General features: G+C 46.9%; 2 protein-coding genes, 1 long non-coding RNA gene and 1 pseudogene across 3 annotated transcripts; 1 reads left to right on the plus strand and 3 right to left on the minus strand.

Moving 5' to 3' along the window:
• The window catches only part of LOC139831180 (uncharacterized), a 43,054-nt pseudogene that overhangs the window by 11,672 nt on the left and 6,152 nt on the right, over positions 1 to 25,230 (minus strand).
• Positions 1,242 to 13,343, plus strand: LOC139831159 (uncharacterized). Its single transcript, XM_071820518.1, has 2 exons — positions 1,242 to 3,243; positions 12,907 to 13,343. Exons 1-2 carry the CDS (start codon positions 1,836 to 1,838, stop codon positions 13,341 to 13,343), a joined length of 1,845 nt encoding a protein of 614 aa, XP_071676619.1. The 5' UTR covers positions 1,242 to 1,835.
• On the minus strand, positions 14,019 to 14,661 carry LOC139830946 (uncharacterized). The gene is made up of 3 exons (XR_011744490.1): positions 14,494 to 14,661; positions 14,219 to 14,399; positions 14,019 to 14,109 (listed from the first exon to the last, which is right to left on the minus strand). It is a non-coding gene; the product is annotated as an uncharacterized lncRNA (long non-coding RNA).
• Positions 19,562 to 22,612, minus strand: LOC139831160 (uncharacterized). The gene has a single exon (XM_071820519.1). It carries the CDS (start codon positions 22,016 to 22,018, stop codon positions 19,562 to 19,564), a length of 2,457 nt encoding a protein of 818 aa, XP_071676620.1. The 5' UTR covers positions 22,019 to 22,612.

The following is a 25,230-nucleotide window of genomic DNA, read 5'->3' on the forward strand; positions in this document are numbered from 1 at the left end:
TGAAAGATTGCTGTACTAGCCAATTGAACTAAAAGTCCGAACTGATAGAAAGAGACTAGGCGGTGTATTTATATTCAACACTCCCCCTCACGTCTAGGCCATTTTAGTCCTTAGCGTGGGTTCGGTGCGGACCGCAGAATCTTTTTTCTTTTGTTTTTAAAACTGCGTGAGCAGTGTCTTGAACTTGAGACCTCTTGGCTCTGATACCATGAAAGATTGCTGCACTAGCCAATTGAACCAAAAGTCCGAACTGATGGAAAGAGACTAGGCAGTTTATTTATATTCAACACTCTTGTCCGTACTCGGACGCTGTATTCCTTTATTTGTAACTTGGATCTTTGTATTGTATATTTGTATTCTTGACTCGTTGGAGACGTTGTTGTATATATATGTCTCTTGTTGGCTCTATTGTAAACCTGTTGTAATGATTACTACTATGTGTTAATTCCTCTTGCATCACGTGTGTGCTTCGTCACGCACGTCGTGCAGGAGGGCGTCTCAGAATCGATATCTTGCGGATTTTGGCGGGATCGCTGGAATCCGCAGGGTACCGGTTTTGGGACGTCACGTTACACCAGCTGACACCAAGCGCAATTCTTCGACTCAGATTCTTAGCCTGGGCGGTTCGTTCTGAAGGTGCGAAGGCTTCGGCAAGGGCTTTCGCTGCAGCCGATAAACTTCATCATCCGTCGAAGATTATCTTCTCATGAAGTGTACAAAGCGAAGCTCAATATGGTTGCATTAACTTCGCATACTGACCAGGAATTCTTACCCCTGCAGTCACCTCCGGTTATCAAATATCGAAGGACTGGACGATGTGTTAGTTTTACCATAAGGTCGCCAAGAAGGATTATCTGGTTTCGAAGTGTTTAGAGGTAAAAGGCGTCACATGTCCTTCGGTGCAGTTGAGTGCCTCCGAACAGGAATCCTTCGACGCTTTCATAAGGTGTGCGAAGCATCTAAGTACACGAGATCTCGTCGAAGAATTCGTGGCGGCTAGCGTATGGCCATTAAGCGCAGGCTAGTCTATTCCTTCCTTCGGACCGAAAGGACCCGAAGGGTTGTGGCGTCCTTGTTTGAAGCTTGAAGGATATACAGGTATATTTCATTTTTGCTCCGATTGCGTCTGATTTTTTTTATATTTCTGCTTCGCTTTAACATTTGAAATGATTTGACACTAGTAGAAACAAGGGCTTTGGTTTTTTGCCCCAAATGGCTTTTGCACCGGATTTGGTACGAACCGGTGCTAAAAGGGGTCATTAGCACCGGTTGGTGGTGCGCAGCCGGCCGAGAGACCTTTTGCACCGGTTCGTGTTACGAACCGGTGCAAAAGAGCTATCTTTTGCACCGGTTCGTAACACAAACCGGTGCAAAAGCTTCGTCGCCAGGCACGTGTCAGCCGAGGAACCTTTAGCACCGGTTCGTGTTACGAACCGGTGCAAAAGATAGACCATTTGCACCGGTTCGTAACACGAACCGGTGCTAAAGGTCCCCAGCCCTATTTCAGCTCAGCTACCCGGCCAAACAGCCCACTCCACTTCATTTTTGCTAGGAGAAGGTGTGTGTGTTGAGTGCTAGCTTGCATTTCTTTGGCATGCAAACAAGGTGCTCGATGAAATGTCTGAGAGAATGATTTCGCTTGATTTTACACAAAATAAAAATGAGATGAGGTGCCGGAGCGACACTTAAGCTTTCTCCTCTTTCTTTCCCTCCTCGATCAAGGTTTAAGCAACAACTTAACCCTTTCATTTGTACGGTGCTAATTTCCACTATTTATAAATATTATGATGTTTTGTAATTGTTTATTGATAAACTTAATTAATTATTTGATGTAGATGAACCGGCGGCAATGGATGTACGTTGACCGACGTCTACCCGAGTTCAGATCGGGCCTGGAAGAATTTATCCGTGTGGCTCAGGAAAACCCACAGGCGGATGGTTTTATGTGTTGTCCATGTGTTGATTGCCATAACTTGAAGCAATACCCTGAATGGCAAGTCATTCACTCACACCTGCTTTGGAAAGGTTTCATGCCCAGCTATAATTGTTGGACCAAGCATGGAGAAAGAGGGGTTATGATGGAAGACGACGAAGAAGAAGAAGAGGATGATGATATGTACCCTAACTACGGTGATACTGCAACAGGGCATGATGAAGATGAAGATGCAGGAGGAGGTGATCAAGATGAAGAGGCATCAGATGAGCCCGTTGATGATGATCTTCGTCGGGCCATCGCCGATGCACACAGAGATGCAGAAACAGAAAACGAGAAGCGAAAGTTAAAGGGCATGTTAGATGATCACAAAAAGAAGTTATACCCAAATTGCGAAGATGGCAACACAAAGCTCGGTGCCACCCTGGAGTTGCTGCAATGGAAGGCAGAGGCTGGTATATGTGACAAGCCATTTGAGAAGTTACTGAAAATAATGAAGAGGAGGTTTCCAAAGAATAACGAATTGCCTGACAGTACGTACGAAGCAAAGAAGGTTCTCTGCCCTCTAGGATTAGAGGTGCTGAAGATACATGCATGCATTAATGACTGCATCCTCTACCGCGCTGAGTATGAAAATTTGGAAAAATGTCCGGTATGCACTGCACTTCGGTATAAGATCAGGCGAGATGACCCTGGTGATGTTGAGGGCGAGCCCCCTAGGAAGAGGGTTCCTGCCAAGGTTATGTGGTATGCTCCTATAATACCACGGTTGAAACGTCTGTTCAGAAATAAAGAGCATGCCAGGTTGTTGCGATGGCACAAAGAAGACCGTAAGAAAGACGAGATGCTGAGACACCCCGCTGATGGGTCGCAGTGGAGGACAATCGATAGAGAGTTCCCGGATTTTGCAGATGACGCGAGGAACTTAAGGTTTGGCCTAAGTACAGATGGAATGAATCCTTTTGGGGAGCAGAGCTGCAGTCATAGCACTTGGCCTGTAACTCTATGTATCTATAACCTTCCGCCTTGGTTGTGCATGAAGCGGAAGTTCATTATGATGCCAGTGCTCATCCAAGGCCCAAAGCAACCCGGCAACGACATTGATGTGTACCTACAGCCATTATTTGAAGAACTCTTACAGTTGTGGAGCAAACCAGGTGTACATGCATGGGATGAGTACAAACAGGAGTCATTTAACCTACGAGCGTTGCTTTTCGTGACCATCAATGATTGGCCTGCTCTTAGTAACCTTTCAGGACAGACAAACAAGGGATACAATGCATGCACGCACTGTTTAGATGAGACCGAAGGTGCCTATTTGCATAAATGTAAGAAGGTTGTGTACACAGGGCATCGTCGATTTCTTCCAAAGAGGCACCCCGTCAGAAAGAAAGGCAATCATTTCGGAGGTGAGGCAGATCGCCGGGTGAAGCCTGAACTCCGTACCGGTGATGCTTTACTTGATATGGTCAAGGACCTAAAAGTAATCTTTGGAAAGGGTCCTGGCGGCCAATCTGTTCCGAATGACGACGTTACCGGACACGCACCCATGTGGAAGAAAAATCTATATTTTGGGATCTACCCTATTGGAAAGTCCTAGAGGTCCGCTCTTCAATCGACGTGATGCACGTGACGAAGAATCTTTGCGTGAACCTGCTAGGTTTCTTAGGCGTGTATGGGAAGACAAAAGATACACCAGAAGCACGGGAGGACCAGTATCGTATGAAAGTCCCAAAAGACAAGCAAGAACAGGATTACAAGGATACAGGGAGTCGCTTAAGTCCTACCAGCTACGCTCTTACCAAAGCAGAGAAGGATATCTTTTTTGAAGTCCTTTACAGTATCAAGGTCCCGTCTGGCTTCTCCTCCAATATAAAGGGAATTATAAATATGGAGAAGAAAACATTCCAGAACCTGAAGTCGCATGACTGCCACATTATTATGACGCAATTGCTTCCGGTTGCACTGAGGGGGCTTCTGCCGGAAAATGTTCGAATACCCATTGTGAAGCTATGTGCATTCCTTAATGCGATATCTCAGAAGGTAATCGATCCAGCTAGTCTTCCAAGGTTACAGAAGGATGTGGTGCAATGTCTTGTTAGCTTTGAGTTGGTGTTTCCACCATCTTTCTTCAATATTATGACACATCTCCTGGTTCACCTTGTCGAAGAGATTGCCATCCTCGGTCCTGTCTTTCTACACAATATGTTCCCCTTCGAGAGGTTCATGGGGGTCTTAAAGAAATATGTTCATAACCGTGCTAGGCCAGAAGGAAGCATCTCCAAGGGCTATGGAACAGAGGAGGTCATCGAGTTCTGTGTTGACTTCATTCCTGACCTTAAGTCGATTGGTGTTCCTGAATCGCGACACGAGGGGCGACTAAGTGGAAAAGGCACGCTAGGAAGGAAATCAATGATATGTAGGGACGGCATTTCTTTCACTCAAGCACACTACACAGTTCTACAAAGTTCCACCTTGGTGGCCCCGTATATCAACGATCACAAGAATATTGTGCGCTCGTAACATCCGGGGCGATCGAAGACTGGATTACGCATAAACATATGCAGACATTCGGCGGTTGGCTCCGAGAACATCTCATTAATAACAACGATATTGTAGATCAGTTGTACATGTTGGCTGGGTCACCATCTTCGACTATAGTGACTTTCCAGGGTACGAGATAAATGGAAATACCTTCTACACGTTCGCCCAAGATAAAAAGAGCACCAACCAAAACAGTGGTGTCCGCATTGATGCAACCAACCCTAGCCGTGGCAAAAAGGACACAGAGTATGGTTACATAGAGGAGATATGGGAACTTGACTATGGACCTTCTTTTAAGGTCCCTTTATTTCGGGGCAAATGGTTCAAGCTGGATGGAAAAGGGGTAAAGGTAGACCAGCTGTCCGGAATGACAACAAGTGGATACCAACAATCTTGGTTACGAGACGAACCATTCGTCCTAGCCAATGATGTGGCTCAGGTTTTCTATGTGAAGGACATGTCCTCTAGACCGAATAAAAGAAAACATAAGGAAACGAGCTCATCCGATGAGCCAAAGCGTCACATAGTTCTTTCAGGGGAAAAGAACCATCGTGGGAGTCGAGGACAAGACGGACATGTCAGAAGATTATAATAAGTTTGCTGAAATTCCGCCCTTCACAGTGAACATTGATCCAACCATCGCGTTAAATGGTGAAGATACTCCATGGTTACGGTCGAAGCGATCATAATGTATTAATTATTATCATGTACCTTGAGCTCATATTGTGAAGCGTTTGTTGTGATATGTATCTGTAACATTGGTCGTTTTAACTAAATGCAATTATCCAAGTTTATTATTTTTGTAGATACACATGTTTGGAAATTTATCCTCACCTACTGGTTGTTGGGTGTATAGTAGCAGCTTCCGAGCGGGACTTGCGGGAAGAGTTACTCGCGGCTTTGGAGGCATTGTGCAATGGGCTAGGGTTCGGTGATGAGTGAAATGGGAGACACGGGGGAGTACTATTTATAGAGGGCGTTTAGGCGGGAAATCTCCGCGCTGGGCGTCGTGGAGGGAAAATGTCAAGTGCGGCGTCGTGGCGGGAACATATCCCGCGCAGCGTCGTGGCGGGAAAATGTCCAGCGCGGCGTCTTGGCGGAAACCCGCGCAGCGTCGTGGCGGGAAATGTCCAGCGCGGCGTCGTGGCGGGAACATATCCCGCGCGGCGTCGTGGCGGAAACCCGCGCAGCGTCGTGGCGGGAACTCGATCCCGCGCGAAAGAGAGAAAAAAAGGCGGGAAGAATGCAAAATTTTCAGCCAAAATTGGGGTCTTTTGCACCGGTTCGTGGCTGGAACCGGTGCAAAGACTCTTTTGCACCGGTTCCAGCCACGAACCGGTGCAAAAGACCCCAAATACTTAACTGTGCGCGCGCCCCTCTTCTTCCCCATTCGCGCGAGGAGAGCTTGGACGCCGGCAGGCTGCCAAAATCGCGCCCGCCCGCCCGCCCGCCGTCCGCGCCCGCCCGCGCCGTCGCCCGCCGCCGGCCGCGCCCGCCGCCGCTTCGCCCGCCGCGCCCGCCGCCCGCCGCCGCGCCCGGCTCCTCCTCTTCCTCCTCCGGCCACACCGCGCCCGCCCGCGCCCCGCCGTCGCCCGCCCGCGCCCGCCGTCGCCCGCCGCCGTCGCCCGCCGCCCCCGCCGGCCGCCCCCCGCCGCCCGCCGCCCGCGCCGCGCCCCTGCTCCTCCTCTTCCTCCTCCACACCGCGGCCGTCGCCCGCGTCGCCCCGCCGCCGCCCGCCCGCCGTCGCCCGCCGTCGCCGCCCGCCCGCCGTCGCCCGCCGCCCGCCGCCCGCCCGCCGTCGCCCGTCCGCCGCCGCACGCCTCGAGTGAGCAGCGCCGCCCGCCCCTGCCCCCTCTTTTTTTTGTTAGTTTTTAGTTAGGAAAATTTAGTTAGAAATTTTAGTTAGAAATTTAGTTAGAAATTTTAGTTAGAAAATTTAGTTAGAAATTTTAGTTAGAAATTTTAGTTAGAAAATTTAGTTAGAAATTTTAGTTAGAAATTTAGTTAGAAATTTTAGTTAGGAAATTTAGTTAGAAATTTTAGTTAGGAAATTTTAGTAGTGTTAGAAATTTTAGTTAGGAAATTGTTAGAAATTTTAGTTAGAAAAAATTTAGTGTGTTAGAAAAAAGTTAGTGTGTTAGATGTGTTAGGAAATTTTAGTTAGAAAAAATTTAGTGTGTTAGATGTGTTAGGAAATTTTAGTATGTGTTAGATTTTAAATATGTGTTAGAAAAAATTAGATGAAATATGTAAGTACTTTATTTTAGATGTGTTAGAAAAAATTAGATGGAATATGTCAATTACTATATTAGTATGTGTTAGAAAATTTTTAATTACTTTGATTCATATTCATAAGTACTTTATTCAAATTCAATATTATATTTGTTAGTTTGCATACGATGCCGCGGCCTCCGCGTCCTGGAGCTAGGACAGTTTTAGAGGAGATGCAGCAGATGGGGGAAGTCCGGGACTGGGCTCCGCCGGGGTGGCACTGGGAGGTGTTATCTTCCGGGGCGCGCACCTTGGTGCGGAATCCGGGTCCCGTCGTCGACCCGGATATTCTCTGGTGGAGGTCCTATGGGCCACGTTCGTTTCAGAGGGAGCCGGCCCCGCCGGAGGAGGTAGCTCAGCGCATTGAAGCGGAGGACCAGCACGTTCGCCGTTACATGTATGCGTTAGACAACATGTATAGGGGCGGATGGAGCGTTATGCAGGGATCTCATGTTAGCTATGCTCCCGTTGTTGTTCCGTGGCTTTGGGGGCACACCCAGCGCGGCTCAGGACCCGGTCGGCGCCCTCTAGGACCCGGTCTGCGCGGTTGAGTGTTTGTAGTAGTGATTGATGTATTATCGATCTATGTATGCATGTAACTGCACTATCTGCTTTCAGCACTATTATTGATCATGTATTGAGCATTATTCTTAATTACTTGTAAGTCTTTGCAGAAACTTGTAAGTCTTTGCAGAATAATCTAGCTTCGTTGTGTTTATAGCATTAGAATAACTTTTAAGTCTTTGCAGAAACTATGGAAAGAGACCTAGAACAAGAATACCTCGTCGAGGAGATTATCCGTGATGATGACGATATCACCTCTCTTTACCTAAACCAATCCGGCGAGGGAGACGAGCGAACCCGAGGAGACGGCTCTGATGAGGAAGATGATCAAGACCACCGTGGAGACGGCTCCGGTGAGGGAGAAGGTGACGACTGCGAGGGAGAAGCTCACCACGTCGAGGTGTATATATATTAATTAACCAAGCCTACAGATATGTGCATATACATATATTAACGTTGTTTCTTCTTTTAGACCTCCCAATCAACACACTCTACTGGCAGAACTAAACGAGGCGCGGCGTAAATATGGAAGAGCATGAAAGGTGCATCATCACGGAAATCGCTATAGACGGCGAACCGATTTCTCCCAAGGATCACGCAAAAAAGTTTGTAAGTCAATGCGGAGTTATTGTTAGGGACACCATCCCGATCACCACTCAAGAATGGAAGAAACCTTCAAAGGAGGACAAAGGAGTTACTTACGTCGATACGAGATCCAAAAATCTGATGTTTAGGAAACTCATGGTAAATTTCACATTTCCGGAGCCAGCTGACTCTGATAGTGATAATAAAAGGCCAGACCCTGAGGATCCCGAGCTGAATAGCATACAACGAAGAGTCAAGAAGTGGGCTCTTAAGAAGATGGCAACGCAGTTCAACGACTACAAGAAGAAATTGGACAACTCCTTTATCAAGAAAAAGAAGACTCCAGATTTCAAGGGCCCCTATGAGAAGATAAAAGATCACTGGGAGGCATTTGTGAAGTACAAGACATCGGAGAGGGCAAAGACAAGGTCAGACACCAACAAGAAAAATGCTGCTAATAAGATGTACTTCCATACCATGGGGCGAGGAGGCTACAAGGCTGGCAGACCTAAGTGGGAGAAATGGGAGAATGACCTAATTAAGAACGGGATCCAGCCAGAGGTACGGAAATGGAACCAGCGGTCAAGGGATTGGTTTTACGCGCATGGGGGCACGTTGGACGCACAAGGGTTCTGCATATATACACAAAGACATCGGGAAAACCCACTTCCCATCGAAGCCTTTAGAAATGCTGCAAAGGAAGTTGAAGAGGGGAAGTTCCGTCCCGAAAGAGAGAAGGACCAGCTCACACGCGCCCTTGGGAATCCTGAACACTCAGGACGAACACGAACCACATCAGGTGGCAAGCCGTGGTGTATTGGGTTTCTGCGAAACGAAGAAATATCCGGATAGAAGCCGTCAGAGGCAAAAGGATGTGGTTCAAGAACGCGTTGCTAAGCTAGAGGAGCAAGTGAGGATGATAATGTCAGGCTCAGTCACAGTCACCCAACCTCAACCTAATCCGCGGATAGAAGAAGTTGCATTCGATGCTACCGGCCAGGGATCTCAGCGGAAGAGCAGCGTGGCTTCCACGGAGCTGCCTGGTGATGATGCAGATGTGGATCCGCAGATGGCTCCTCCCTCCCCTGTGGATCCGCAGATGGCTCCTCCCTCCCCTGTGGATCCGCAGATGCCTTCTGATCTCTACCCTGTGGACTTTATCACAGAGTCGACACCTTGTGAGCTACATTTCCAAACGATGGGCTACTTAACGCTCAAGGCGGCGATCGGCTATGTCTTACCGCCGGTACCTGATCAAAGATATCACTTCAAGCCGGTTCCACCTGGATACGCTGTTGCCGGGGTGGATCAAGTTATGGATGGGTATGGGCCGCCGAGGCTTGTCCACCCTGCCGGTGAAGGGGATTTGCTAGAGCCGGGAGAGGCCAAGAACACTACAGTTCTATGGCGAAAGGAATTCATTGTGATTCCGGGTTGGAAGGCGCCAACAAGGTCTCCACCGAGCCAGCATTCTCCACCGATGCAGCCGTCTCCAGTGCGTGAGCCTTCCCCGCCGGCGCGTGAGCCTTCCCCGCCGACGCGTGAGCCTTCTCCGCCGCCGCGTGAGCCTTCTCCGCCGCCGTGTGAGCCTTCTCCGCCGCCGCAGCCCAAGTCTAAGAGCAAAATTAGGCGGTCCGCTACGACACAGCTGAGTCGTAACAGATCACCGAGACGCAAACAAGAGCCCCTCCCAAGAGTGCCTAAGGTTCCTCCCAAGAGACCTTATGACTATACAGTTGAGGAAAATGCCAAGATCGTAGCTGAACAACACAAGCAACAAATGTTGAAATTGAAAAAGCCCCAGCTTGAGCCGGAGCCAGCTATATCTCTGGAAAAGAAGTTGAAACTGCTGAAGAACCTTCATCAACCTGAGCCAAGTCTTTCATCGAACTATGACCGGTCTATTCGCAAGTCAAATGTGTTAGCAAAAGAGCGGTGGGAAAAAAGTAAGGTAGATGGGAAACCAGTTCCCCAGCTTGGAGCCCAGAAAAACTCCTGCCCCCCGCTCCAAGTGTATCCCGATGTCCTAGCGTGCCTTGATCCAACGATGGTAAAACTATACAAAGATGAGGCAGATGCGGCCGGTATGAGTATTCCTGAGTACTTAAGCCGCATCGAATTCATGGCCACGGACGATGTCCAATTAGCATACCATTACACATACGGGGAACCTCTTGTCAGAGCTGCGGAGTTGCCTAATCTATCAACACAGCTGCGAAGACTACATAATTGGTACTTGGATGCATGTAAGGACGGCCAGAACTGGATCATGGTGGCAATAAGAGATGAGCACTACGGGCGAACTGACGTGATGAACATCGAATTTTGTGAATTATTTCAGTTATTCAACCAAGACGCCCTCGACAAATCTCTGCTGAGTGCATACTGTCTGTAAGTATTATTTATGTAATTAAGTCTCTACCGCGACTCGTCCATTATTGCTAGCATATAACCATACTCTCACTGTATTATGCAGAATGAAGATTCGCGAATGCCGCAAGGGCAAATCTATGATCTTGGGTTCGTTGACCCATATACCGTGAATGGGTATACTGTCGACAACTCTCCCAAGGACACGGAGAATAACTTGGTATATGTCTTAAGGAAAAACTCATACAAAAGGGCAATACTATTTCCTTACAACTTCGCGTGAGTGTTCTTGTCTTCACACATTAAATCTTTTTCGCTTACTCCATGTGTTAAGTGTAATTGATGAGTTATGCATATATATGTGTGTCCGCAGGTTTCACTATATCCTGCTAGTCATTGAACCCGACACCGGGATAGTAGAAGTCATGGACTCGAAGAGTAAACCCCTTGAGGCGTGGGGGACATGGCTGATATCCTCCTCAAGGCTTGGAAACGGTTCACCAACAAGTCTCCGGGTTTAAAGAATAAAGAACTTCGAATAAAACATGTACCGGTAAGTACTACTGGCTAGGCCGCGCATCTCTTTGATTGTAGTTTCAATACCATTATTATCATCCTTGATTATATATATATTATTTTGATTGAACTTTGTTCTCGTAAAGTGCTTGAGGCAGGAGGACGGGAATAATTTATGCGGGTTCTACGTTTGCGAGTTCATCCGCCAGAATACCCACCATAAGAGGGACATTTTGGAACAAGTTCATGTAAGTAATTAAACAACATTCATGGCTTTATTTTATCGATCACCTTGTGTTTCATTCACATACACACATATATATATACTGACCATCGTACCTTCTTCAAATTATTAGATCGAACGGTTGCGGGATGGTCTTCTAGCAACAGAGCGTGTACGAGCAATTCAAGAAGAACTGGCGGGGTTCTTACTTGAGCAAGTCATAGCTCCAGATGGAGAACACTATGTGGACAACCGCCAATATCAATGTTGATGTAGACATATATATATGCATGAACGTGTGTCACTTTGATCGATATATGTAATACAATGGTTTCCTATATATATATTTGAATTGTCTGCATTAATATTATACCGTGTTTCGAATGGGGCAGAGTCTCTGCCGCGGCAGCATTTTAGTGCAATTCCCTGCCGCGGCAGAGTCTGCCGCGGCAGGGAAGGGCATTAAAATGCTGCCGCGGCCCAACCCTTTTGCACCGGTTCGTAATACGAACCGGTGCAAAAGCTTCCCCGCCGAGCGCCCCACAGCCGGCCACGTGGAGACCCCTTTAGCACCGGTTTGTAAGCCAACCGGTGCAAAAGGGGGGGGCCTTTTGCACCGGATGGTTTGCACCGGTTGCCCATCCGGTGCATATGGCCTTTAAAAACCGGTGCAAAAGAGCAGTTTTCCACTAGTGTGAACAGTTTTTAGGGTCGAGGCCGAAGTTGAAGATCTTCTCGGTAAATTTACCCCTAGCGAAGCTCAACTCTGTGCTGATCAAGATCTTGGTCGCCGGTAGAACCGGATTTTCGACCTGCGAGGAGTTGACTACGAAGATAGGCCCATGCCTCCAAAGTCCTCAACAGGCGCCGTTGAATCCAGCAAAGCCTCCAGCGCCCAAGACCGGGGCAAAAGAAGGTCTGAGAGTTCACTTTCCTGTGTTCCGAAGAAGAAGCCTCGAAGTCCGCAGGCTGTTGCCGGAAACGAGGGACTAATCACCGATAAGAAGCAAGGTCAAGAATCTTCTGTGGCAACGAAACCTTCGATTTGCCAAGGCCATAGGTTTAAAATGAGCGGTCACAAGAATAGGGTGGCGAAGGTTGCTTCTAGTGGTTTACTAAAAACCATCTTTGATGAGGCGACCAAGGGCGAAGACCAAGGAAAGGCAAAAGCCATAGGCCATAGCTTCAGCCCCCCCTTTGGCAAGCGTCGCCAAAGAATAGTGCTGCGCCTAAATCTCCAGAAGTTGGTGATGTTTCTATTCCTATGGTCATCATTAGCGATGATGAAGACACCGATTCACGGGACAAGCATGTCGTTGTGGAGGAGGACTCCGAGAAATCCGAAGGGGTGAAAGAAATTGAAAGAGGCGCAGCCGGATCATCTTCACGCTCATCATCTTCCAGTTCCGAAGCATCTAGTACGTCGGATTCCAGCTCTTCCGAAAGCCAGGAGACTTCTGATAGCGAAGATAAAAATGTTGCTTCGCCTACTCCGCATCGCTCTGGTGGAAAAGGATTGGCGTCTTTGGGCCTCTTTCATGACGCCAGAGCGATTAAGGCCGAAGCTATTGATCTTGCTTCGCTCGAACCGGACTCAGGGCAAGTGAGGGATGCCAAAAAGATACTTCACAGCATTATGTCCCCTGAGCTCAAAATCAGGCTTGCGAAGAAGGATCCCACCGATCTACTTGACGCCTTCGATGTTGCAAAAGCGAAGGTAATTATTTTTTCTTTTTTTTTCGATATGGGAGCATCGCCCCAGCCTCTGCATCAATAAGATGCACACGGCTAACTTTATTTTTACTTACTCCCTTTTTTATCGCTTTAGTTTTGTTTCTTGCTTTTAGTTGACATCACCGTTTTTTTTGCAGAGTCTTCTTTTGTCTCGTGCTCTTCGTAGGCAAGTGGCGCAGGCCGAAGGACGTGCTCAAGCTACCGAAGGAATTAAAATTTCATATATTTTGCTCAGCTGGCAAAAGAAGCCGAAGCCAAAGAAAAAGAGAGCACGCCCAGCAAATGCAACTAGATGTTCAGCGCTCGCAAGAACTCGAGAAAGAGAAAGATTTACTTCTTTCAGACAAGGCTAGGCTGGATGAAGAAGTCACTGCGCTTTGCAAAAATGTAAGAGATTCCGAAGCTAACGTGGTAGTGCTTCAAAATCTTCTTGAATCTGAAAAAGAAGGAAACCAACGACTTCTCAAAGAGTTGGAGGAGGCGAAGCAAGCTCTCAGTGTCATTACCAAGAAACAACAAGAAATCTTGGAGCCGACTGCTGTTTCAGCCATCAAAACTATGAGCAAGACCTTCGAGAACGTTGGTTCTTCGGCCGCTCACTAGTGGAAAACTGCTCTTTTGCACCGGTTTTTAAAGGCCATATGCACCGGATGGGCAACCGGTGCAAACCATCCGGTGCAAAAGGCCCCCCCCTTTTGCACCGGTTGGCTTACAAACCGGTGCTAAAGGGGTCTCCACGTGGCCGGCTGTGGGGCGCTCGGCGGGGAAGCTTTTGCACCGGTTCGTATTACGAACCGGTGCAAAAGGGTTGGGCCGCGGCAGCATTTTAATGCCCTTCCCTGCCGCGGCAGACTCTGCCGCGGCAGGGAATTGCACTAAAATGCTGCCGCGGCAGAGACTCTGCCCCATTCGAAACACGGTATAATATTAATGCAGACAATTCAAATATATATATAGGAAACCATTGTATTACATATATCGATCAAAGTGACACACGTTCATGCATATATATATGTCTACATCAACATTGATATTGGCGGTTGTCCACATAGTGTTCTCCATCTGGAGCTATGACTTGCTCAAGTAAGAACCCCGCCAGTTCTTCTTGAATTGCTCGTACACGCTCTGTTGCTAGAAGACCATCCCGCAACCGTTCGATCTAATAATTTGAAGAAGGTACGATGGTCAGTATATATATATGTGTGTATGTGAATGAAACACAAGGTGATCGATAAAATAAAGCCATGAATGTTGTTTAATTACTTACATGAACTTGTTCCAAAATGTCCCTCTTATGGTGGGTATTCTGGCGGATGAACTCGCAAACGTAGAACCCGCATAAATTATTCCCGTCCTCCTGCCTCAAGCACTTTACGAGAACAAAGTTCAATCAAAATAATATATATATAATCAAGGATGATAATAATGGTATTGAAACTACAATCAAAGAGATGCGCGGCCTAGCCAGTAGTACTTACCGGTACATGTTTTATTCGAAGTTCTTTATTCTTTAAACCCGGAGACTTGTTGGTGAACCGTTTCCAAGCCTTGAGGAGGATATCAGCCATGTCCCCCCACGCCTCAAGGGGTTTACTCTTCGAGTCCATGACTTCTACTATCCCGGTGTCGGGTTCAATGACTAGCAGGATATAGTGAAACCTGCGGACACACATATATATGCATAACTCATCAATTACACTTAACACATGGAGTAAGCGAAAAAGATTTAATGTGTGAAGACAGTAACACTCACGCGAAGTTGTAAGGAAATAGTATTGCCCTTTTGTATGAGTTTTTCCTTAAGACATATACCAAGTTATTCTCCGTGTCCTTGGGAGAGTTGTCGACAGTATACCCATTCACGGTATATGGGTCAACGAACCCAAGATCATAGATTTGCCCCTTGCGGCATTCGCGAATCTTCATTCTGCATAATACATTGAGAGTATGGTTATATGCTAGCAATAATGGACGAGTCGCGGTAGAGACTTAATTACATAAATAATACTTACAGACAGTATGCACTCAGCAGAGATTTGTCGAGGGCGTCTTGGTTGAATAACTGAAATAATTCACAAAATTCGATGTTCATCACGTCAGTTCGCCCGTAGTGCTCATCTCTTATTGCCACCATGATCCAGTTCTGGCCGTCCTTACATGCATCCAAGTACCAATTATGTAGTCTTCGCAGCTGTGTTGATAGATTAGGCAACTCCGCAGCTCTGACAAGAGGTTCCCCGTATGTGTAATGGTATGCTAATTGGACATCGTCCGTGGCCATGAATTCGATGCGGCTTAAGTACTCAGGAATACTCATACCGGCCGCATCTGCCTCATCTTTGTATAGTTTTACCATCGTTGGATCAAGGCACGCTAGGACATCGGGATACACTTGGAGCGGGGGGCAGGAGTTTTTCTGGGCTCCAAGCTGGGGAACTGGTTTCCCATCTACCTTACTTTTTTCCCACCGCTCTTTTGCTAACACATTTGACTTGCGAATAGACCGGTCATAGTTCGATGAAAGACTTGGCTCAGGTTGATGAAGGTTCTTCAGCAGTTTCAACTTCTTTTCCAGAGATATAGCTGGCTCCGGCTCAAGCTGGGGCTTTTTCAATTTCAACATTTGTTGCTTGTGTTGTTCAGCTACGATCTTGGCATTTTCCTCAACTGTATAGTCATAAGGTCTCTTGGGAGGAACCTTAGGCACTCTTGGGAGGGGCTCTTGTTTGCGTCTCGGTGATCTGTTACGACTCAGCTGTGTCGTAGCGGACCGCCTAATTTTGCTCTTAGACTTGGGCTGCGGCGGCGGAGAAGGCTCACACGGCGGCGGAGAAGGCTCACGCGGCGGCGGAGAAGGCTCACGCGTCGGCGGGGAAGGCTCACGCGCCGGCGGGGAAGGCTCACGCACTGGAGACGGCTGCATCGGTGGAGAATGCTGGCTCGGTGGAGACCTTGTTGGCGCCTTCCAACCCGGAATCACAATGAATTCCTTTCGCCATAGAACTGTAGTGAAATTTACCATGAGTTTCCTAAACATCAGATTTTTGGATCTCGTATCGACGTAAGTAACTCCTTTGTCCTCCTTTGAAGGTTTCTTCCATTCTTGAGTGGTGATCGGGATGGTGTCCCTAACAATAACTCCGCATTGACTTACAAACTTTTTTGCGTGATCCTTGGGAGAAATCGGTTCGCCGTCTATAGCGATTTCCGTGATGATGCACCTTTCATGCTCTTCCATCTTTCTGGCCGCGCCTCGTTTAGTTCTGCCAGTAGAGTGTGTTGATTGGGAGGTCTAAAAGAAGAAACAACGTTAATATATGTATATGCACATATCTGTAGGCTTGGTTAATTAATATATATACACCTCGACGTGGTGAGCTTCTCCCTCGCAGTCGTCACCTTCTCCCTCACCGGAGCCGTCTCCACGGTGGTCTTGATCATCTTCCTCATCAGAGCCGTCTCCTCGGGTTCGCTCGTCTCCCTCGCCGGATTGGTTTAGGTAAAGAGAGGTGATATCGTCATCATCACGGATAATCTCCTCGACGAGGTATTCTTGTTCTAGGTCTCTTTCCATAGTTTCTGCAAAGACTTAAAAGTTATTCTAATGCTATAAACACAACGAAGCTAGATTATTCTGCAAAGACTTACAAGTTTCTGCAAAGACTTACAAGTAATTAAGAATAATGCTCAATACATGATCAATAATAGTGCTGAAAGCAGATAGTGCAGTTACATGCATACATAGATCGATAATACATCAATCACTACTACAAACACTCAACCGCGCAGACCGGGTCCTAGAGGGCGCCGACCGGGTCCTGAGCCGCGCTGGGTGTGCCCCCAAAGCCACGGAACAACAACGGGAGCATAGCTAACATGAGATCCCTGCATAACGCTCCATCCGCCCCTATACATGTTGTCTAACGCATACATGTAACGGCGAACGTGCTGGTCCTCCGCTTCAATGCGCTGAGCTACCTCCTCCGGCGGGGCCGGCTCCCTCTGAAACGAACGTGGCCCATAGGACCTCCACCAGAGAATATCCGGGTCGACGACGGGACCCGGATTCCGCACCAAGGTGCGCGCCCCGGAAGATAACACCTCCCAGTGCCACCCCGGCGGAGCCCAGTCCCGGACTTCCCCCATCTGCTGCATCTCCTCTAAAACTGTCCTAGCTCCAGGACGCGGAGGCCGCGGCATCGTATGCAAACTAACAAATATAATATTGAATTTGAATAAAGTACTTATGAATATGAATCAAAGTAATTAAAAATTTTCTAACACATACTAATATAGTACTGACATATTCCATCTAATTTTTTTCTAACACATCTAAAATAAAGTACTTACATATTTCATCTAATTTTTTCTAACACATATTTAAAATCTAACACATACTAAAATTTCCTAACACATCTAACACACTAAATTTTTTCTAACTAAAATTTCCTAACACATCTAACACACTAACTTTTTTCTAACACACTAAATTTTTTCTAACTAAAATTTCTAACAATTTCCTAACTAAAATTTCTAACACTACTAAAATTTCCTAACTAAAATTTCTAACTAAATTTCCTAACTAAAATTTCTAACTAAATTTCTAACTAAAATTTCTAACTAAATTTTCTAACTAAATTTTCTAACTAAAATTTCTAACTAAAATTTCTAACTAAATTTTCTAACTAAAATTTCTAACTAAATTTCTAACTAAAATTTCTAACTAAATTTTCCTAACTAAAAACTAACAAAAAAAAAAAAAAGAGGGGGCAGGGGCGGGCGGCGCTGCTCACCTGAGGGCGTGCGGCGCGGCGACGGCGACGGCGGGCGGGCGGCGGCGGCGGGCGACGGCGGGCGGGCGGCGACGGCGGGCGACGGCGGGCGGGCGGCGGCGGCGGGCGACGGCGGGGCGACGGCCGCGGTGTGGAGGAGGAAGAGGAGGAGCAGGGCCGGCGCGGCGCGGGCGGGCGGCGGGCGCGGGCGGCGGCGGCGCGGCGGGCGACGGCGGGCGGGCGGGCGACGGCGGCGCGGCGGGCGACGGCGGCGCGGCGGGCGCGGTGTGGCCGGAGGAGGAAGAGGAGGAGCCGGGCGCGGGCGGCGGGCGGCGGGCGCGGGCGGCGACGGCGGGCAGCGCGGCCGGCGGCGGGCGACAACGCGGGCGGGCGCGGACGGCGGGCGGGCGGCGGGCGGGCGGGCGGGCGCGATTTTGGCAGCCTGCCGGCGTCCAAGCTCTCCTCGCGCGAATGGGGAAGAAGAGGGGCGCGCGCACAGTTAAGTATTTGGGGTCTTTTGCACCGGTTCGTGGCTGGAACCGGTGCAAAAGAGTCTTTTGCACCGGTTCCAGCCACGAACCGGTGCAAAAGACCCCAATTTTGGCTGAAAATTTTGCATTCTTCCCGCCTTTTTTTCTCTCTTTCGCGCGGGATCGAGTTCCCGCCACGACGCTGCGCGGGTTTCCGCCACGACGCCGCGCGGGATATGTTCCCGCCACGACGCCGCGCTGGACATTTCCCGCCACGACGCTGCGCGGGTTTCCGCCAAGACGCCGCGCTGGACATTTTCCCGCCACGACGCTGCGCGGGATATGTTCCCGCCACGACGCCGCACTTGACATTTTCCCTCCACGACGCCCAGCGCGGAGATTTCCCGCCTAAATGCCCTCTATAAATAGTACTCCCCCGTGTCTCCCATTTCACTCATCACTGAACCCTAGCCCATTGCACAATGCCTCCAAAGCCGCGAGTAACTCTTCCCGCAAGTCCCGCTCGGAAGCTGCTACTATACACCCAACAACCAGTAGGTGAGGATAAATTTCCAAACATGTGTATCTACAAAAATAATAAACTTGGATAATTGCATTTAGTTAAAACGACCAATGTTACGGATACATATCACAACAAACGCTTCACAATATGAGCTCAAGGTACATGATAATAATTAATACATTATGATCGCTTCGACCGTAACCATGGAGTATCTTCACCATTTAACGCGATGGTTGGATCAATGTTCACTGTGAAGGGCGGAATTTCAGCAAACTTATTATAATCTTCTGACATGTCCGTCTTGTCCTCGACTCCCACGATGGTTCTTTTCCCTGAAAGAACTATGTGACGCTTTGGCTCATCGGATGAGCTCGTTTCCTTATGTTTTCTTTTATTCGGTCTAGAGGACATGTCCTTCACATAGAAAACCTGAGCCACATCATTGGCTAGGACGAATGGTTCGTCTCTCGTAACCAAGATTGTTGGTATCCACCGTTGTCATTCCGTACAGCTGGTCTACCTTTACCCCTTTTCCATCCAGCTTGAACCATTTGCACCGAAATAAAGGGACCTTAAAAGAAGGTCCATAGTCAAGTTCCCATATCTCCTCTCTGTAACCATAATATGTGTCCTTTTTGCCACTGCTAGTGTTTGTTGCATCAATGCGGACACCACTGTTTTGGTTGGTGCTCTTTTTATCTTGGGCGAACGTGTAGAAGGTATTTCCATTTATCTCGTACCCCTGGAAAGTCACTATAGTCGAAGATGGTGACCCAGCCAACATGTACAACTGATCTACAATACTGTTGTTATTAATGAGATGTTCTCGGAGCCAACCGCGAATGTCTCGCATATGTTTATGCGTAATCCAGTCTTCGAGACTGCCCCGGATGTTACGAGCGCACAATATTCTTGTGATCAGTGATATACGGGGCCACCAAGGTGGAACTTTGTAGAACTGTGTAGTGTGCTTGAGTGAAAGAAATGCCGTCCCTACATATCATTGATTTCCTTCCTAGCGTGCCTTTTCCACTTAGTCGCCCCTCGTGTCGCGATTCAGAACACCAATCGACTTAAGGTCGGGAATGAAGTCAACACGTAACTCGATGACCTCCTCTGTTCCATAGCCCTTGGAGATGCTTCCTTCGGCCTAGCACGGTTATGAACATATTTCTTTAAGACCCCCATGAACCTCTCGAAGGGGAACATATTGTGTAGAAAGACAGGACCGAGGATGGCAATCTCTTCGACAAGGTGAACCAGGAGATGTGTCATAATATTGAAGAAAGATGGTGGAAACACCAACTCAAAGCTAACAAGACATTGCACCACATCCTTCTGTAACCTTGGAAGACTAGCTGGATCGATTACCTTCTGAGATATCGCATTAAGGAATGCACATAGCTTCACAATGGGTATTCGAACATTTTCCGGCAGAAGCCCCCTCAGTGCAACCGGAAGCAACTGCGTCATAATAATGTGGCAGTCATGCGACTTCAGGTTCTGGAATGTTTTCTTCTCCATATTTATAATTCCCTTTATATTGGAGGAGAAGCCAGACGGGACCTTGATACTGTAAAGGACTTCAAAAAAGATATCCTTCTCTGCTTTGGTAAGAGCGTAGCTGGTAGGACTTAAGCGACTCCCTGTATCCTTGTAATCCTGTTCTTGCTTGTCTTTTGGGACTTTCATACGATACTGGTCCTCCCGTGCTTCTGGTGTATCTTTTGTCTTCCCATACACGCCTAAGAAACCTAGCAGGTTCACGCAAAGATTCTTCGTCACGTGCATCACGTCGATTGAAGAGCGGACCTCTAGGACTTTCCAATAGGGTAGATCCCAAAATATAGATTTTTTCTTCCACATGGGTGCGTGTCCGGTAACGTCGTCATTCGGAACAGATTGGCCGCCAGGACCCTTTCCAAAGATTACTTTTAGGTCCTTGACCATATCAAGTAAAGCATCACCGGTACGGAGTTCAGGCTTCACCCGGCGATCTGCCTCACCTCCGAAATGATTGCCTTTCTTTCTGACGGGGTGCCTCTTTGGAAGAAATCGACGATGCCCCAGGTACACAACCTTCTTACATTTATGCAAATAGGCACCTTCGGTCTCATCTAAACAGTGCGTGCATGCATTGTATCCCTTGTTTGTCTGTCCTGAAAGGTTACTAAGAGCAGGCCAATCATTGATGGTCACGAAAAGCAACGCTCGTAGGTTAAATGACTCCTGTTTGTACTCATCCCATGCATGTACACCTGGTTTGCTCCACAACTGTAAGAGTTCTTCAAATAATGGCTGTAGGTACACATCAATGTCGTTGCCGGGTTGCTTTGGGCCTTGGATGAGCACTGGCATCATAATGAACTTCCGCTTCATGCACAACCAAGGCGGAAGGTTATAGATACATAGAGTTACAGGCCAAGTGCTATGACTGCAGCTCTGCTCCCCAAAAGGATTCATTCCATCTGTACTTAGGCCAAACCTTAAGTTCCTCGCGTCATCTGCAAAATCCGGGAACTCTCTATCGATTGTCCTCCACTGCGACCCATCAGCGGGGTGTCTCAGCATCTCGTCTTTCTTACGGTCTTCTTTGTGCCATCGCAACAACCTGGCATGCTCTTTATTTCTGAACAGACGTTTCAACCGTGGTATTATAGGAGCATACCACATAACCTTGGCAGGAACCCTCTTCCTAGGGGGCTCGCCCTCAACATCACCAGGGTCATCTCGCCTGATCTTATACCGAAGTGCAGTGCATACCGGACATTTTTCCAAATTTTCATACTCAGCGCGGTAGAGGATGCAGTCATTAATGCATGCATGTATCTTCAGCACCTCTAATCCTAGAGGGCAGAGAACCTTCTTTGCTTCGTACGTACTGTCAGGCAATTCGTTATTCTTTGGAAACCTCCTCTTCATTATTTTCAGTAACTTCTCAAATGGCTTGTCACATATACCAGCCTCTGCCTTCCATTGCAGCAACTCCAGGGTGGCACCGAGCTTTGTGTTGCCATCTTCGCAATTTGGGTATAACTTCTTTTTGTGATCATCTAACATGCCCTTTAACTTTCGCTTCTCGTTTTCTGTTTCTGCATCTCTGTGTGCATCGGCGATGGCCCGACGAAGATCATCATCAACGGGCTCATCTGATGCCTCTTCATCTTGATCACCTCCTCCTGCATCTTCATCTTCATCATGCCCTGTTGCAGTATCACCGTAGTTAGGGTACATATCATCATCCTCTTCTTCTTCTTCGTCGTCTTCCATCATAACCCCTCTTTCTCCATGCTTGGTCCAACAATTATAGCTGGGCATGAAACCTTTCCAAAGCAGGTGTGAGTGAATGACTTGCCATTCAGGGTATTGCTTCAAGTTATGGCAATCAACACATGGACAACACATAAAACCATCCGCCTGTGGGTTTGCCAGAGCCACACGGATAAATTCTTCCAGGCCCGATCTGAACTCGGGTAGACGTCGGTCAACGTACATCCATTGCCGCCGGTTCATCTACATCAAATAATTAATTAAGTTTATCAATAAACAATTACAAAACATCATAATATTTATAAATAGTGGAAATTAGCACCGTACAAATGAAAGGGTTAAGTTGTTGCTTAAACCTTGATCGAGGAGGGAAAGAAAGAGGAGAAAGCTTAAGTGTCGCTCCGGCACCTCATCTCATTTTTATTTTGTGTAAAATCAAGCGAAATCATTCTCTCAGACATTTCATCGAGCACCTTGTTTGCATGCCAAAGAAATGCAAGCTAGCACTCAACACACACACCTTCTCCTAGCAAAAATGAAGTGGAGTGGGCTGTTTGGCCGGGTAGCTGAGCTGAAATAGGGCTGGGGACCTTTAGCACCGGTTCGTGTTACGAACCGGTGCAAATGGTCTATCTTTTGCACCGGTTCGTAACACGAACCGGTGCTAAAGGTTCCTCGGCTGACACGTGCCTGGCGACGAAGCTTTTGCACCGGTTTGTGTTACGAACCGGTGCAAAAGATAGCTCTTTTGCACCGGTTCGTAACACGAACCGGTGCAAAAGGTCTCTCGGCCGGCTGCGCACCACCAACCGGTGCTAATGACCCCTTTTAGCACCGGTTCGTACCAAATCCGGTGCAAAAGCCATTTGGGGCAAAAAACCAAAGCCCTTGTTTCTACTAGTGGCTGCTCCCTCGCTTAAGGACGCTGGACTTGGGGGACTTATAAAATGGATTGCTAGATCTAGCGAAAGTTTCCTTATTGAATATAAACTCATGTTGAGAGCGAAGCATACAACTTCCGTTTGAGTTTACTTTATTGACTACCTGATGTTAAATTTTAACTTCAGCATTAAAAAATTGTATATGCGGTATTTACCAAACACTTCATTTTGGAGGTCGACCAGCACTTCGACTTTTCATGCGTCGAACGAATATGCGAATGAAATGATGCATTTAATGAATATTACATCTTAATAGTGAGGGATTTGTTTTGAGAACCAAAATATACAGGATTCCGAAGAAAACGGTTTTATACCCGTGCGAAGTCAAATGGTACAGTGTCTGCTACGCCAAGGCACTCAGTACTGTGACTTTTCTAGCGAGGCTTCGGCCCCGCCTTCCGCCGTCGATCAGTGTGCATCATTCCATCAAAGGTTCATACACTTCGACGGTGAATTGTGTGCTGATTCCACAAATGCTCAGGCTTCGATTAGGGATAAAATTATTTACCACACTGGGTTTACAAAGGTATCTGCCTCATCAAAAACCTCACACCCTACGAAGGATTCCCCTTGTGAGGAAAAGAGTGCGGCACCCGTACATACTTTTGAATTTAAAACTATTCTAACATTGCATGAAGATAATCTATCTATGGGTACAACGCTTGTTGTTGCGAAGGTAACCCCCTTCATCCTTGTTTAAACAAAAAACGTGCGAAGATTGTCAGCATTCCAGGTATGCGGAATTGAAGCTCGCTCCCTTCCAGGGTTTCCAGATGATAAGACCCAGGCCTTGTTGAACTTTTTATCACGAATGGACCATCCCTTCAGTCCTGTAATTTTCCAATGGTTGCTGCGTTTGGAAGCCTTTGCAGCACTATATCTCCTAGGAAAAACTCCTTCGGGAGTACTTTTCTATCTCGCCATCTTTTGGTTTCCTCTTGATACTTAGTCAAATTTTATACGGCTTTCATTCTTGTCTCTTCCAATGCATCCTTCGATGTCATTTCTTCGATTGGGTCGTCTTCCTGTTTGACTCGGAATGACTTGTTCCTGCAATCTTCCGGGGTCATCGCTTTTTCGCCAAATAAAAGGCAAAATGGCGTGAACCCGGTTGATCTTGTTACTGTTGTTCTTACTGACCATAAAACCTTCGACAACTCTTCAACCCATTTTCCCTTCGCCAAACCTTGTAGCCTTCTTGCAACGCCAGTTAAGACTATGCCATTTGCCCTTTCAACGGCTCCATTTGATTGAGGATGGTATACTGAAACGAAGTGAACCTTGATTCCTAGGTCTTCGCAAAATTGCCTATACCCTTCGCTGTCGAATTGTGTGCCATTGTCAACCGTCACTTCGCGTGGTATCCGAGGCGGCATATGATATTTTGCCACAAGAATTTCTGAACATTCTTTGATGTTATCCTTACTAACGGCATAGCTTCAACCCATTTGGAGAGTTACTCCACCGCCACGACAGCGTAGCGAAAGCTTCATGGGGCAACGGGTAGCTGTCCGATTATATCAATTCCCCATCGAGCTAAAGGCCAGATTGGCGGGATTAACTATCACTAGTAGAGAATAGTGCTTCCGTCACTAATGCTCCGATTCCAACGGCCAACGGGACCTTTAGTCCCGGTTCGTGTCACGAACCGGGACTAAAGGGGTTGTGCCAGGCAGCGGCAGGCTCCAAAACCTTTAGTCCCAGTCTATCTTTAGTCCCGGTTGGAGACACCAACGGGACTAAAACTATTATTTTTTCAGATTTTGGCCCCCACACACACCACCTTTAGTCCCGGTTGGACACCAACCGGGACTAATGATAGACCTTTAGACGGGACTAAAGAATTTTTTTTTCAAATTTTGGCCGTTCACCCTTCACCTCCCCGTGGATTGCCTTTTTTAGTCTTGCGAAAAATAAACGAAAATGATAAAAAGTTCAAAAATTCAAATCCTTTGAGATTCATGTTTGTTATGCAACTTACTATTAGAGAAAATTAACAAATTTGAATTTCGAGTTTTTTTTGCAAAAAATGTTTATTTCTCGGTAAAACAGCTTTTCTGGTTGCATAAGATGTCGGAAAAAATCTATAACCTATCAAAATGTGCGTCTCAAAATTTTCTCTCTGATTTCAACGGCCTTCGGCCATTTTGGCTTTTTTTAGATCCTCAAAATTCCAAAGGGAAATATGAAAGCAGGAAGATTTTAGGTTTTGCCAGAAAAAATGGAAAATTATGATTTTTTTGAAATTTTTGAATTTCTTTTGTTGTTTAGGTTATTTTTTAATTATTTTGAACTTTTTGTATTATTTTAGATTTTTTTTTGACAATTTTTGAGTTTTTTTTGAAATTTTTGCCTTTTTTTTGAATTTTTTTGAGTTCTTTAATTAATCATTGTTGTTTGTTTATCATTGTTGTTTATTTTAATAATTGTTTGGAATTTAAAAAATTAAATCATGTGACATCAAGACCTAAGGGTTAATATGATTGATAGCTTACTATTGTCAAGAAAACAACA

The sequence above is a fragment of the Lolium perenne genome, chromosome 5 (genome assembly GCF_019359855.2).
Source record: "Lolium perenne isolate Kyuss_39 chromosome 5, Kyuss_2.0, whole genome shotgun sequence".
Taxonomy (NCBI): Eukaryota; Viridiplantae; Streptophyta; class Magnoliopsida; order Poales; family Poaceae; genus Lolium; species Lolium perenne.

Coding starts and splice junctions, on each gene's coding strand:
- LOC139831159 (XM_071820518.1), top strand. CDS start 1,836: ATGAACCGGCGGCAATGGATGTACGTTGACCGACGTCTACCCGAGTTC. Junction 3,244..12,906: donor CTGTTTAGATGAGACCGAAG/GTGCCTATTTGC, acceptor TGCTCTTCGTAG/GCAAGTGGCGCAGGCCGAAG.
- LOC139831160 (XM_071820519.1), bottom strand. CDS start 22,018: ATGAACCGGCGGCAATGGATGTACGTTGACCGACGTCTACCCGAGTTC.